The sequence below is a fragment of the Bidens hawaiensis genome, unplaced genomic scaffold, assembly GCF_021521415.1.
Source record: "Bidens hawaiensis isolate Kalapana, Puna unplaced genomic scaffold, B.hawaiensis_p1.1 tig00027287_1, whole genome shotgun sequence".
Taxonomy (NCBI): Eukaryota; Viridiplantae; Streptophyta; class Magnoliopsida; order Asterales; family Asteraceae; genus Bidens; species Bidens hawaiensis.
Window position 1 is genome coordinate 191867 of NW_027494400.1, and position 15584 is coordinate 207450.

Below are 15584 nucleotides of genomic sequence, written 5' to 3' on the forward strand. Positions count from 1 at the left end.
ATATATATATATATATAAAACTAGGGGAAAATTAACGCACAAATTAAATTAACGTGCTAAATGTGTGAATCAAGTAGTGTAACTGTGTAATTATATCGTAACATAATTACACTATGCTGTAATTATACTATACCATAACTACTCTATGCTGTATATATAATTACACCACTTGATTATCTCAATTGGCGCGCTAATTTAATTTGTATTTAATCGAAATATTTTAAAAGTAACTCTCTTTCTATAAAAAAAACATTATTTTCATGCTCTCTTATCAATTAATTTGCTAAATATCTAAAACATGTCAAAATTCAAGCAAATCTCCGATAAAATCTTGATTTGTCCTAAAAATTTCCAAAATATCAATCCTAAAATTGTTGGAGTTGTCATGAGTGTGGTTTTTTTAACAAATTATATCAAGCCACGGTCACAGAATTCGTTGATCCAACGGTATTTGTTGTGAGACGACATTATCTATGGTGACTAGTGAGATTCGACGATATTTATTGTGAGACAACTTTATTATCTTGTGAGATCCGACGGCATTAAGTAAAAATAATTGGCTTAAAAGACTGCCGTATGCCATATTCATAAAGTCCGACCGTCGTAGGCTATGCGTTGTTGCGGAAACCATCACCAAAATTCGAGTAACGTGATGATTTTTAAGGATTCTCCCCAAAATTAAGGCACTTTATCACCTAATTATTACAGCCATTTATTTGGTGGTTATTACTTATTACATACCCAATCAATCCACCCTCGGTTTCATCGATCCTTGGTCACAAAGTCAAGCTTCAGTCTTATTATACAAAAGACCAAATTCACACCTACTGACCAAATGTTTAAATACTTGAGTCAACAAAGCACCACACTTCAAATCCCAACTACCAGTTAATTGTCACGACGGACTTCACAATACAATTCAATTCAAACCTCAACTCTATTGTCTCCGTATACCCATGGCGCTTTCAAACCTTCATACGCTTCTACTTTTAACCCTAGCTTTCGCTGTGTTGTTTACTCAGATTAAAGCTGATGCCTCTGGAGACGAAGTAGTTGTTGGATCTGATGGATCCGAAGCAATTCGGGTCGAATTGGATAAGCTCAGTTCCAAGATCCACTCACTAGGTTTGTGCTTTACGTTTTCCGCTTACTGATTTGCGTAATTTAGTTTCTGTTTGATGTTATGTCAGTAGTAGAGTAATTAGGGATTTAGGAAACTTGTTTCGCAAGTAATGTTCGATTTACCCGTGCTCGAGCCTAAAAATAAGCTTGTTTAATGAACAAGCTCTAGCTTCACATATCAAGCTCCAGTCGGGCCAGCCTAGACTTGCCTATTATTCTAACCTATTATATTTAATAGTTCTTATTATATATAAAATTATGATAAAAGAGCTGCATATTTTAAAATAATAATACTAATAATAAAATACTAAATGAAATCTAATAATGTGAGTTTTGTTTTCATTCGAATAATGGTAATGAAAATTAAATTGCCTTAAATTTTAATTAATGTATTTCTGAAGCCCAACTATATATTAATTTTTACATATATTTGTTTTTTTTAAATCGTTAGAACATGTAATACGTTTTCCCACCTATAGTGTGTGAAGAAAGATTAGAAAATTTTGTGTATTTAATTTTTTTTCCACCCCACGTAGTACACGGGTTCTAAGCTAGTATAGATTGTAAAATAATTAATAGAGAATAAACGAGCCGAGCACGAGCTTGAAAAAGTACTCACGAGCAAGCTCGAGCTCGATCCAAGTCGAGATCAGGCTCCGCTCCGCTTGTTTACACCCTGAGTTGAATTGAAGCAATTAGATGGTTAATTGTGTTTAATTTAGTTTGGATTTGATGTTTTGTTTGAACTTTGAAGAATTGGTTGTGGACAAGAAGACTGAAGAGTTAAGGGCCAAAGATGAGATCATTGCTGGGAAAGAGAGAGTAATTGAGGATAAAGAGAAAGTGGTTAAAGAGAAGTCTGATAGCATTGCTTCTTTGGAAAAAGATGTAGCTTCTCTTAAGGTATGATTATGAACGTGGACATGGTTCAATTATGTTTCGGTTTATTGTGTTCATGAAATTATGACTGCATCCTTTTGGTTTATTAAGGTCAAAAAGTGGTCAATAGGTTGTTTTGATAGTCATACTACCATATGATAGGGCGAAAAAGGTCATATGGGTCAGGTGAGGGCCAAATCATAATGTGACCAATGGCAAAAGCCATATGAGCCATATGACCTTTTCATCATATCATATGACCGTATGATCTTTTAATTAACAAAAAATTGATTGATGTGGCCACTGACAAAAGCCATATAGGTCATTTGACCTTTTCACCATATTATATGGCCCGTATGACAAAAGGTCATACGATTCACTTAAGGGGTACTGGTGTAGACTTTTTTGGGTGGTGTACTGATAGCATGATCCATCATTAATTTTTATCTTTTTATAGGTTAAAGGGTCTTCAGATGCCAAGAAACAGGTCCAAAAGGCTAATGCAAGAGCCCAGGAGTTAGAAAAGCAGGTTTTTACGCATTGGATTCGGTTTATATTAAATTATTTAAAGATTTACATTCTGTGGAGGTTTATCTTTTTTTTCTTTTCTTTTTTGCAGGTGGAGAAACTACGGCTGGAATTGGACCTTAAGGCTGGTTTAAGGGATGTTTTGGAAACTCGTTCAAAAGAATTGGAGAAGAAGATTCTTGAAGCAGATTCAAAAATTCAGGATGTAGGCTTTTGTATTATTGTATTTGTTTGCTAGGTGTTATATTATATAAGCCCAAAATGATTAATTAAGCCTTTTGTTTTCCATTTCTTGTTCCAGCTTGAACAGACTATTGAAGAACAGAAGACACAACTTCAGAAAACCGAGCGTGCTCTTAAAATTGCTGAGGTATGCTCACATCATGTTTGTTTAACATACTTATTTAGATGTTAAATATGTGATGTATTTATGTGTATAATTTTATGTAGGAGGAACTTATGAAGACAAAGAATGAAGCTGTACAGAAAATCAAAGAATTGACACAGGTAATTAAAACCTCAATTATTGTGTTTTATGGTGCTGTTAATTGTGTTAGATTGGCATATAGATGGCAATAATATTTTATTTTGAAGATCGATTGTTGTCCGGATCATTTGACTAAGTCTTATTATGTGTTCTGCTTTTCTATCCAGGTTCATTCTGCATGGTTGCCACCTTGGCTTGCTGCCACTTTGTCTTCTAGTCAGGTAACTCTCCTTTGAATATGCTGCACAGCTCATAAGAACGCAGTTGTAAGGTTTGACCATTTGATCGTTTGACTCATCAACAATTTGCAGTCTTATCTGGAGACTCATTGGACTAAGCATGGAAAACCTGCCCTTGATACTTTCACAAAGAAGGTAATTTTTTATTTGTGGATACTTTTCTATGTTTAGTTTACTTCAAATCATGTTAAGATATCTTTTTCATTATGGCAGGCTTTGGAGACGAAAGCACAAGCTGAAAAGTGGGCCGAACCTCATATAGACACAATCAAAACCGTAATAAATATTCTTGATTATCGTTAGTTATCCCTTTCTGCACCATTTATTTTGACAATATGAGTTTATAACTTTATATTTTAACTATGCAGAAGTGGATTCCTGCTGCAAAGGAACAATGGGTGATTGTGATTACGAATGTTGAGCCACGTGTGCAACTATTAACCAAAAAGACCAAAGAGGTCTATGCTCAGTCAAAAGAGGTTATTACTCCACACTTGATCAAAGTTAAAGAAGCTGTGGACCCTCATTTTCAGGTACGTTTTAGACTTTTAGTCGACAATCTAGCTATTTTCTCTATAAAAAATGTGTCAAGTAATAATATGAAACGCCAGGTTGCAAAGAAGTTTTTCGAGCCATACGTTGATCAGGTTGCAGTTGCAACAAAACCTCACCTTGATAAAGCACGGGAAGCATTGAAGCCGTACACAGATCAGGCAGTTGAAGCGTATGCTCAGTTTCTTGAATCTGCAACTAAATACCATAATCAGGTTCAAGGTACTGTTGAAGAATCACTGAAAAAACATGAAGTTACACAATCTCTTGCAAGTAAGGAGTTTGTATGGTTTGCTGTATGTCTCTCTTGAAATTGCCTCTTTCGGTCATATTATTCTATTTCTACAAACAAGCATTAATCTGTATATCTATCTTTCAGGCTTCTGCATTGTTGGCACTGCCTGTGATCATTTTATTCAGAGCTTTATCAGCTATCTTTTTGTAAGTTTTCGGGTGTCATCTGTTTACTTACTGCTTATAAAGTAAACATCATCTCATGCTTCATGCCACTATTTTACATATCTTACAATTTCATGTTATGAATAGTAATCTAACAACTTCCCTGAATTTATTGTTGGAATGCAGTGGGACTGCTAAGAAGCCCGTTAAAACTAGCAAGCCAAGCCATACACGTCGCAAGGCTAAACGACCGCATTCAGACAAGTAATGAGACACGAAGCCAATATGGTCATTTTACATGAATTTTAGGTATGCGGCTTTTAATCTCTTATCATTGTCCAATTTTCTAAATATATAATGCATTCTATATACTTGCAAATCTATATTATTAAACTATATTTTGATCTTTTCATTTTTGAGACTGTTTTTAATGTTTTTGGCATTTTAAATATTTACTTGGTTTTTAAATGCGCATTAATGATATGCATAATCTAGAAAAATCTAAACATGACTAAGCTGTTGTAAGGATTATTTAAGACTTGAAGTAAGATAATTGGATTTGAAGTGATGTGATGAGATTTTAAGTTACACTCTCTCTATTATGTGATATACAGAGCAGACATTCTGGAGGCTTCATCTGTGTTTTCCAGCAGCTGTTGTCTGCCGACGTCATCAAAGTTTGCTTCACATAGGAAAGAAAGAACAGAAAGATAAAAAGTGGTGTTTTAAGTAGGTTACTACGGACGTGTGTGTCATGGGCGTTTTGTTGTTGTAACTTATTATTTATTTCGAATCTTCCTCATACATGATTTTGACATTTTGGTGATTGATAACCTTCGTATTCGCGGTTTCTTTTTATGAGAGGAGATGTGTTGTCTTACTTGCAGCATGGTTGTTCTCAATTATGTTCGTTCATCTATGTTAAGTTATATTTGCTCGTGAACCAGTCGTTTCCTCTTAACGAACGAACATGCACGATTCAGATAATCTATTATTCATAGCCATTCCCGAAAAGGCGGAAGCCACCTCATGTGATGAAATAATTCTTGAATAAAAGAAAAACGTTGTAAATGGTTAACACAAAAGGTCATGGTGATAGTGTTGACATCAAGGTGGAAATATTACAAGGGAGTCGTAAAAGTATGGAAAAAAAAGATTGCTAAAACAGTATGAAAAACTAAGTTTCAGTAGACCCACATGTCACCATTACGTATACCACCACAAGTCCACAATTTGACCATAAACCTCCTAATAACACTTGTCATTTTCGTATTTTAACAATTCTTGAGTTTTTAAATAATTAAACCTATTGATATTGGTGTCACAGACACCAACATTACTTTTCTTAAATTTTTGAACATGATTGTTAAAAGTGGTAATGTTAAAACCTAAATGATGTTATTATTTAGTATGTAAACATTAACTTTTCATGACCTCACAAAACAAAATCACCCCCTACAGGCTTGCCATTGGTTTATTAAATAAAATAATAATATTTTTTAACCCAATCGGTGACAAAAGTATCCTGCCCCCTGAAATCGCCCCAATATCGCCCACGGGGGTGGTATTGTCGCTCAAAATCACCCAATTTGTTGCCCCATTACGCATACACTTATAGAATATTATTTCGCATTGAAGATGTTGTTACTACATTTGAACCGTAGATTGTGGTTGTTGCTCAACTTATAATCCACAACTATATTTTCACACATCGTTTAAAAAACTATGAGCAGTTATAAATGATAATATTTTATATTCAGTTAAACTTAGTATATAAAGCATTTTTCTTTTCTATTTTATAGTCGGTAGCGACACCATAACTTCTTAGTTAGAGGACCATTAAAAAAGTTACTATCTGTTCATATTACAACTATGGGGCTCGCCTTAGGCTTTTCTTATAAAAAACCCGACTTATATATATATATATATATATATAAATATATATATTTAACAATTGATTAAATCTAGTCATTGGTTCCGTCATTGGTTTTTTAGGGGGTACTATTCGAGTATTTTTTTCGGGTTTTGGGTTAAGTTGTTCGAGTTTTTGGTTGGAAAAAAAGTGACCCAATAACCTACCCATTTAAAGTTCGGGGTGGTCGGGTTTGGGTTGGATTGTTCGGTTTTCGGGTTTAGATGTAAAATGAAATAAAAAAAAATTAACAATATATCATCAAAGTTCATCTTGCTGCTAAAAAATGTCATCAAAATCTAAACATCATTTGTTATTTGATAATATGATACGATAATGTTCAACCGTCACAATACTTAACGTTCTAAATGTCAAAAATTCCAAACATAATTATTCGAGGTCCTTTACATGCTTTTCGTGTTGGGTTTTTTGCTTGGAAAAAGTGACCTGCTAACCAATCGTTTTAAGGATCGAGTTTTCTACCTATTCTTTAATTCGGGTCGAGTTTCTGGTTCCCGTAAAAAAAACGTACTTAGAATTATTGTTAAGAAAAAGTACACTATGACTACATACATGAGTTAGGTTAAGGTATCCGGGCCCGGGTAATCGGGTCTGGAACCTTCTCGCAACCAAACCAACAATCAATCCCCTAAAATTTGCAGGGAAAACAAACACCTTCACCTTCACACGCCGATCATATAAACAAACAAACACATTCACACACTCTTCACCATCCAATTTCCGTCTCGTTTCATTCATTCATATTATTATGGACTCATCAACCGCCGACGATATCCAATCGTCCGGAGCTGCTGCGGCGCCACCGCCGGAACCGACGCCTCCTCTTCCCGTGGAAGACGACGAAGACGACGACGAATACGAAGAAGAGGAAGACGACGATGATGAGGACGATGAGGAAGAGGAAGAGACTAATAACGAAGACGAGATATTAATTGTGAAAGCTCAAGGACTGATTGATAAGATCACCGCGGCTCCTGACAACCCTAAGCCAAATAATATTCGTGCCCTAGCTTCTATTCTTGAGACTCAAGAAGCCAGGTACTTGTTTTAAATTCATTAATTAACCAACTGTGCTTATTTTGTTGTTGTTGTTGTTGTTATAGTATATGCAACCTTATTATTATGTTTTATGCTGATATGTTGTTATGCATATATAGTACCTGCGACTTAGGGTTTGGATAACTTATGTTGTATATTGAAGTTAGTTAATTAACTGTGTTTTGTTGTTTCTGTAATATATGCAACCTTGTTTTGTATTGTTTAAATATTATGAATGCTGATATATTGTCATGCATATACAGTACCCGAGACTTAGGGTTTGGGAAACTTATGTTATATTGAAATTAGTTAATTAACTGTGTTTTTTGTTGTTTATATAGCATATGAAACCTTATTATGTATTGCTTAAACATTTTGATGCTGATATTTTATTATGCATATATATTATCTGAGACTTAGGGTTTGGAAAATTGGTCATGAGTCATATAACTGTATAGTATTCAAGTTAATCAACTGTGTATTTTGTTGTTTCTATAGCATATGAAACCTCATGATGTAATGCTTAAACACTGTGAATGCTGATATTTTATTATGCATATATAGTATCTGAGACTTAGGGTTTGGAAAACTTATTATGCATAACTGTATTGTATTCAAGTTAATCAACTGTGTATTTTGGTGTTTTGTTGTTTCTATAACATATGCAACCTTATGTGGTAATGGTTAAGTTTTATGAATGCTGATATATTATTATGCATTTATGGTACTTGAGACTTAGGGTTTGGAAAACTTATGTGTAGGCACATGGAAGAGACTGGTCATACCTGTATTGTATTGTATTGAAGTTACTTAATTGTGTATTTTGTTGTTTCTATGACGTATGCAGCCTTATTATGTATTGCTTAAACATTATGATGCTGATATTTATTATGCATGCATATAATATATAATGTTTGAGACTTAGGGGTTGGAAAGCTTATGTTGTATTGAAATTAATTAACTATGTATTTAGTTGTGTTATAGCATATGCAACCTAATGGGTAATGCTTTTATGAATGCTGATATTTCAAATTGAATTGGTTCTCTGCGCTTGTAGTATTATGCATATATAATACTTGAAACTTAGGGTTTGGAAAACTTATGTGTAGGCTCATGGAAGAGACCGGCCATACCTGCATTATATTGAAATTAATTAACTGTGTATTTTGTTATCTATAACATATGCAACCTCATGCTGTAATGCTTAAATATTGCGAATGCTGATATTTTAAATTGAAGTTGTTCTCTGGATTCCTTATTATGCATATTTGATACTTGAGACTTAGGGTTTGGAAAACTTATGTGTAGGTACATGGAAAAGACGGGTCATGCCTCTGTAAACAATGGCAGAGCTTCACATAACATAGGGCGTTTGGGGAATTTACTAAGGGTAATTTGTATTTTTTATTATTTCAGTATGTTATTTAGATAAAGGTTGTTTAGTAAGTAATTCATTCATTGCAAAAGAATTGACCTGATTTGTTTTTACAGGATAATGATGAGTTTTTTGAATTGATATCTGTGAAGTTTCTCTCTGAAATTCGATATTCAATATCCGTTCAAGCAGCTACTTTGAGACTTCTCTTTAGTTGTTCACTGACTTGGATGGTATGATTCTCAATCAAACTTGTACTTTCAATGAATTTTTAACGGTTTTCTAATGAGTTGCAATTTCGGAATGCAGTATCCACATGTTTTTGAAGAAACTGTACTGGATAATTTAAAGGGATGGGTGATGGATGGGACGTTCAGGTCTGAAGATCCCAAAGGGAAAAACGGGTCTGGTGTAAGAGAAGCATCGGATTCTGAAATGCTAAAGACTTATTCAACTGGACTTCTAGCAGTATGTTTGGCTGGGTATGTTTTGTAACTTTATTATACTTGTGTTATTACAGTTTACCGATTACATCACGCTTACTTTATGCAATGTTGACTGCAGTGGAGGTCAAGTAGTTGAAGATGTTCTTACATCTGGGTTATCTGCCAAGCTTATGCGGTATCTTAGAATCCGTGTTTTAGGAGAACCAAATACAAGTCAAAAGGAGTCTAATTATCAATTTGACAACAAAGGCTCATCGGCTGCTACTTCTATTAGATCTAGAGAAGATAGTAGGGGTAAGTTTAGGCATGCTGTAGAGACATCTATGGTGGAACCTCCTAGAATATCAGAAGAAGGTGCCTCAGATAATCAAGTTGAAAGGGACCGGGTCAGAAGATGGGCGGACCCACCTGATGGATTGGATGAAGATAATGAAACAAATGAGGGTGATTTACGTGATGGTAAAACAAAGGTATATGACAGAAGTAAATCTTTGCGGGAACTATTAAGATCTAGAGGGAAAGGAAGGGTTAATGAAGGTGTTGTGGAGAATGAACATGCTTTAAATTCACCAGGATCTGGAAGTAGATTTGGAGGACAAGGAAGGAGTAATAAGGATAGGAGTTTGTTAAAACGTATGGCAGACAGTAAGAAGTCTACTGGAAGAACTGGTGCTGATGATATGATTCTTGAAAGAGATGATAGTGATGACTGTTTCCAAGATTGTAAAGTTGGATCAAAGGATATTTCAGATTTGGTGAAGATGGCTGTTAGAGCTGCTGAAGCTGAAGCCAGATCAGCAAATGCTTCTGTGGAGGCCATTAAAGCTGCTGGTGATGCTGCTGCTGAACTTGTTAAGACTGCCGCGTTGGAGGTGTGCATTTCAGATTAAACCATGTGTTTTCTAGTTCTAATTTTATGTTTATTTAATAGGAATAAAGCATTTTCTTTTTGTCTCTGATTAGGAATTTAAAAAGACAAATAACGAAGAAGCTGCGGTTCTATCTGCATCAAAAGCTGCATCTACAGTTATTGATGCAGCTTATGCTATTGAAGTTTCTAGGTTGGTGAATGGTGATTATATCTGTTTTATGCATTTATTTTTTGTTTTTTAACCTTAATTATCTAATGTCATGGGTGATTATAGGACTCAAAATGCTGATGTCAGCGAACCAGCTAGTTCAAAAGAGCCAGAGCCTGAGGCCAGTGAGGAAGTTGAGGAGTTCTTTATCCCTGATAGTGAATCCTTGGCAAAGCTAAGGGAAAAATTCTGTATACAATGTCTGGAGATCTTAGGAGAATATATTGAGGTTCTTGGTCCCGTGTTACATGAGAAAGGTGTAGATGTCTGTCTTGCAATGCTGCAGAAAAATTCTGATCTCAAAGAAGCATCACAAATTGCAGTTCATTTACCTGATATATTAAAACTAATCTGTGCATTGGCTGCCCATCGTAAGTTTGCTGCATTATTTGTTGATCGTGGTGGCATACAAAAGCTTCTTGCACTCCCAAGAAAGCTGGTCACTTATTTTGGGCTTTCTTCTTGTCTGTTTGCAATTGGTTCACTTCAGGTATTGTTAGAAAATAAGTTTTTCAACTTCATTCATTAACCATCACATATCTCCATGCTTATGTTTTAAAGTATTTGATGTATGGTGGCTTTTTAGGGAATAATGGAACGAGTATGCGCCTTACCTTCAGATGTCATTCATCAGTTGATCTCATTAGCTCTTCAGCTTCTAGAATGTTCTCAGGACCAGGCGAGAAAAAATGCGGCTTTATTTTTCGCCGCTGCTTTTGTGTTTAGAGCAGTATTAGACGCTTTTGATAATCAAGATGGTCTTCAGAAGCTTCTAAATCTATTAGGTGAAGCAGCATCTGTTAGATCTGGGGCTAGCTCAGGGACAGTGGGCCCATCTACTTCTAACTCACTTAGAAATGACCGGACCCCACCGAGGTATTGACATCATCAGGAAAACAGATTGCTTACCACACAACTGTTGCTCCGCGCCAGTATTTCAGAGCACACCTTTTACTGCTCGTGGATTCAATTCGCCCTAGTAAGAATATTCGAAGTGCAGCACGGGTTCCAAGTAGTCGGGCGGCTTATAAGCCACTTGATATTAGTAATGAGGCTATAGATGCTGTTTTTCGTCAAATACAGAAAGATCGTAAGCTGGGTCCCGCGTTTGTGAGAGCTCAGTGGCCTGCAGTTGATAAGTTCTTGAACTGCAATGGCCATATTACCATGTTGGAGTTATGTCAGGTGTGCTTTTAGAAAACTTTATAGTTTGCTTTATTTATTTTCAGTTCTCTTTCGTTGTCAGATCTTTGATGTCGCTTTTTTTTTTCTGATTAGGCCCCACCTGTCGAAAGATACTTGCATGATTTGCTTCAATATGCATTGGGTGTTCTGCACATTGTTACTTTGGTTCCTTATAGTCGCAAACTGGCTGTAAGTGCTACTTTGAGCAATGATCGTCTTGGCATAGCAGTTATCCTTGATGCTGTGAACGATGCTGGTTTTGTTGACCCTGAGGTATGTGCGACTTGCTAGTAAACTCATGTTCTTGAAACTAGCATTTTTTGTTTTTGCGCCATTAATGTAAACTCAACTGTTTGAGCAGATTATTCAGCCAGCACTGAACGTTCTGGTGAATCTTGTTTGCCCTCCACCATCAATCAGTAACAAACCAACTATGCCAGCGCAAGGACATATGTCAGCATCCCAACCTAATGCTTCTACAGAGGCAAGTATCAACATTGCCAGCTTGAACGAGTCACGAGAACGGAACGGAGATTCTAGTGTTGCAGATCGTGGGCCTTTATTTACAACTTCTGGATTAGTTGGTGACCGGAGGATATCGTTAGGTGTTGGTGCAGGTGGTGCGGGTCTTGCTGCTCAAATGGAACAAAGTTTCCGCCAAGCAAGGGAGGCTGTCAGAGCCAATAATGGTATCAAAGTTCTGCTTCAGCTCCTACAGCCACGGATAATAACACCATCAACTGCCCTTGACTGTCTTCGTGCTCTGGCATGTAGAGTCTTGCTTGGTTTAGCAAGAGATGATACTATTGCACACATTTTAACAAAACTTCAGGTATGATAATATCTACATAAAACTAGAATGATTTTTTCGGTTTCAATATTGAAAACCTTTTCTGTTTGCTGTAGGTTGGTAAAAAGTTATCAGAACTTATTAGGGATTCTGGTAGTCAGACGCCAGGTGGCGAACAGGGTAGGTGGCAAACAGAACTATCTCAGGTGGCAATTGAGCTGATGGCGGTACGCATATCAAGTGTTTCAAAAGCACTTAGTATTATATTGTTGACCACTCATTTAGTCAGCTTATCATGTTTGACTTTTGTACCGCAGATTGTGACAAATTCAGGACGCGCAAGTACATTGGCTGCTACTGATGCTGCTACACCTACTCTTCGGCGCATTGAGAGAGCTGCGATTGCTGCTGCTACTCCTATCACTTATCATTCTAAGTAATTATTAACATATCTTTTGTGATTTTAAAGTTTTAAGTATTTGTTTCTTCATTGACAGTGTTTTTTTATTTTGATTTTGCAGGGAACTTTTACTGCTGATTCATGAGCACTTACAGGCATCTGGTTTAACAACGGCAGCGTCTGCACTTCTTAAAGAGGCTCAGTTGACACCACTGCCATCATTATCTGCCCCGTCATCTCTGACATATCAAACCTCTGGTCAGGAGAACTCATCCGTACAGATTCAGTGGCCATCTGGGCGGGCACCATCTGGATTTCTCACTGCAGAAAAACCAAAACCACAAGAAGATTCTAACCCAAAACAAGATTCATCTTCGTCTATAAAGAGACGACCATTGGTTATATCTGCATCTGGAGCCCAGTCGAAGATGACACCTTACTTTCTCGAGCATCCTTCTCCATCAAGCAACAAAGTTAATAATTCTTCTAGGAAACCGCATGCTGGTCCAGTCACATCAGAAGAAAACCAAGTTGAACCAGAAAGTGCTATTAAAACTCCAATTATATTGCCATTAAAGCGTAAGTTGACTGAATTAAGAGAAGTTGGACCATCACAATCAAACAAACGACTCAATACTGGTGACCTAGGGTTCCGTTCTCCTGTCAGTCTAACACCAAGCACTAGCCGGAAAAACATTTTACTAGGTGACACTCCTATGTTCTCTGCATCTTTTAAGGATCATCATTGTAGAACACCTGCAAGTGTCGGCATATCTGATGGTTTAGATGATAATCAAAGCACACAAAATCCTACTAACGAGCGATTAACTTTGGATTCCATTGTGGTTCAGTATCTTAAACACCAACATCGCCAATGTCCCGCTCCTATAACCACATTACCGCCTCTTTCCCTTTTGCATCCACACGTTTGCCCGGAATCGAAACGAAGCCTTGATGCACCATCAAATATCACTGCCAGGCTCAACACACGCGAGTTTAGAAATATGTATGGTGGCATTCATGGCCGCCGAAGGGACCACCAGTTTGTGTATAGTAGATTCAGACCATGGCGGACATGTAGGGATGATACTGGAAGCCTGTTGACTTGTTTGACTTTTCTTGGCGATTCTTCCCAAATTGCCGCCGGTAGTCACTCTGGGGAGCTCAAGGTTTTTGATTCAAATACTAATAATATGTTAGAAAGCAGCCCGGGTCATCAGTTTCCCTTGACCATGGTCAAATCCTTCTTTTCTGCCGATACTCAACTACTTCTCTCTTCAAGTTCACATGATGTTAGATTGTGGGACGCACCTACAGTTTCAGCCGGACCCAAATATTCGTTTGAGGGGATTAAGGCGGCAACGTTTAGTCACTGTGGGACAATGTTTGCTGCATTGCCTTCTGAGTTATCAAGACGGGAAATATTATTATACGATGTTCAGACATGTAAATCTGATTTGAAACTGACCGATCAATCTTCTAGTGCTTCTAGTAAAGGGCATGCCTATTCTCAGGTTCATTTTAGTCCTTCAGATATAATGCTTTTGTGGAATGGCGTATTGTGGGACCGCCGGGTCCCAGGCCCGGTTCATCGGTTTGATCAGTTTACTGACTATGGAGGTGGTGGTTTTCATCCTGCGGGTAACGAGGTATGTTTTAACAGTATTTTGCTGCTATGTATGGCAGATTTTTTTATAATAAAAACTTAAATACATATTATAATTGCTTTAACAGGTAATTATAAATTCAGAAGTCTGGGATCTAAGAAACTTTAGGCTTCTTCGAAGTGTACCGTCGTTGGACCAAACCATAATTACTTTTAACGCTAGTGGTGATGTGATATACGCGATTCTAAGAAGAAATCTAGAAGAAGTGACGTCAGCATTCCAGACTCGACGTGTTAAACACCCTCTATTTTCTGCTTTCCGGACACTAGATGCAGTCAACTACTCAGACATCGCCACCATTCCCGTAGACCGCTGCGTGCTCGACTTTTCAACTGAGCCTACAGACTCATTTGTCGGGCTGGTGACAATGGACGATCAAGACGAAATGTATTCATCTGCCCGAGTGTATGAAATCGGGCGACGTAAGCCTACAGATGATGATTCTGATCCAGATGATGCTGAAAGTGAAGAAGACGACGAGGATGACGAGGACATTGATGACGACGCGTTGATTGGAAATGATGAAGACGGGGATGACATGAGTAAAGATGAAGACAGTTTAAGTGATCTTGATGACGATGATGATGATGGAGACGAAGATGGTGATTTTTTGATGGATGGTGTTGATTTTGGTGGCGGTGGTGGCGGGATATTTGAGATTGTGAGTGAAGGGGAGGACGACGACGGTGAGGACGACGAAGATGAGTTAATCGAGTCGTTGAGTAGTGGTGATGATGAAGAATTCTTTGGTGGGTTTTAAGTTACAGTCTTCTGTATCATATTTTTATGATTATTTTGGTAACTAGACGTGCACAATTCGGGTTCACCTTGAAAACCCGAACCGGTTCGGAACTGGTTTTTTTCACCCTGGGTACAAAATGACACCGGTTCCAGTCAGGAACCGGTTCGGTTCCCGACCCGAACCGATGCCCAGAAATGCAAACTTTTAGGAACCGGGTAGGGTGGAACCGGAACCGGTTTTTACGTAAAAACCGGTTCCACCGGTTTTTTTTGAAATTTAAACATTATAGCCGTTAGGAACCGGTTCCGACGGCTATATAGCCGTTTTTGACCGTTGGAACCGGTTTTTTAACTATAAATAGGTTATCTTCTTTCTATAAATAGCAAGGTTTGTTTGTGTACTTGTTAAACCACTCCCAAAACTATAAAACACACTCCAAACCACAATTAACCTTAAACCGACAACAAATGGCAACCAATGATGACGTTGTTATGGTGATCGAAACAACAAGATGCCCCGATGTTTGGGTTCATTACGATTTGTGTCTCATGACCGACTCACATGAGTTGGCACGTTGCAAATATTGCTCGAAGTTTCTTAAAGCAGCGTCCAACTCGACATTACGAAAACATACGAATAAGTATTGTCGAGAGAAAATAAGATTGGAAGCTAAAAAAACGGAAGTGGGAGAGTCGTCCGGCTCTACAACCCAAAAATAAGTAT

General features: G+C 37.3%; 1 protein-coding gene and 1 pseudogene across 2 annotated transcripts; both read left to right on the forward strand.

The window, feature by feature from the left end:
* Positions 1–956: 956 nt before the first annotated feature.
* On the forward strand, positions 957–4515 carry LOC143575033 (uncharacterized). The gene is made up of 13 exons (XM_077059499.1): positions 957–1125; positions 1877–2025; positions 2459–2530; positions 2621–2734; positions 2831–2899; positions 2980–3036; positions 3184–3237; positions 3328–3390; positions 3469–3531; positions 3624–3788; positions 3867–4103; positions 4187–4248; positions 4393–4515. Exons 1-13 carry the CDS (start codon positions 957–959, stop codon positions 4472–4474), a joined length of 1356 nt encoding a protein of 451 aa, XP_076915614.1. The 3' UTR covers positions 4475–4515.
* Positions 4516–6887: 2372 nt separating this feature from the next.
* On the forward strand, positions 6888–14915 carry LOC143575030 (DDB1- and CUL4-associated factor homolog 1-like; annotated as a pseudogene). The gene is made up of 14 exons (XR_013142699.1): positions 6888–7177; positions 8486–8567; positions 8669–8785; positions 8862–9034; positions 9117–9870; positions 9962–10059; positions 10144–10567; positions 10664–11262; positions 11356–11535; positions 11624–12094; positions 12169–12279; positions 12370–12488; positions 12574–14101; positions 14187–14915. The product of XR_013142699.1 is annotated as a DDB1- and CUL4-associated factor homolog 1-like (transcript).
* The last annotated feature ends 669 nt before the right edge of the window (positions 14916–15584 follow it).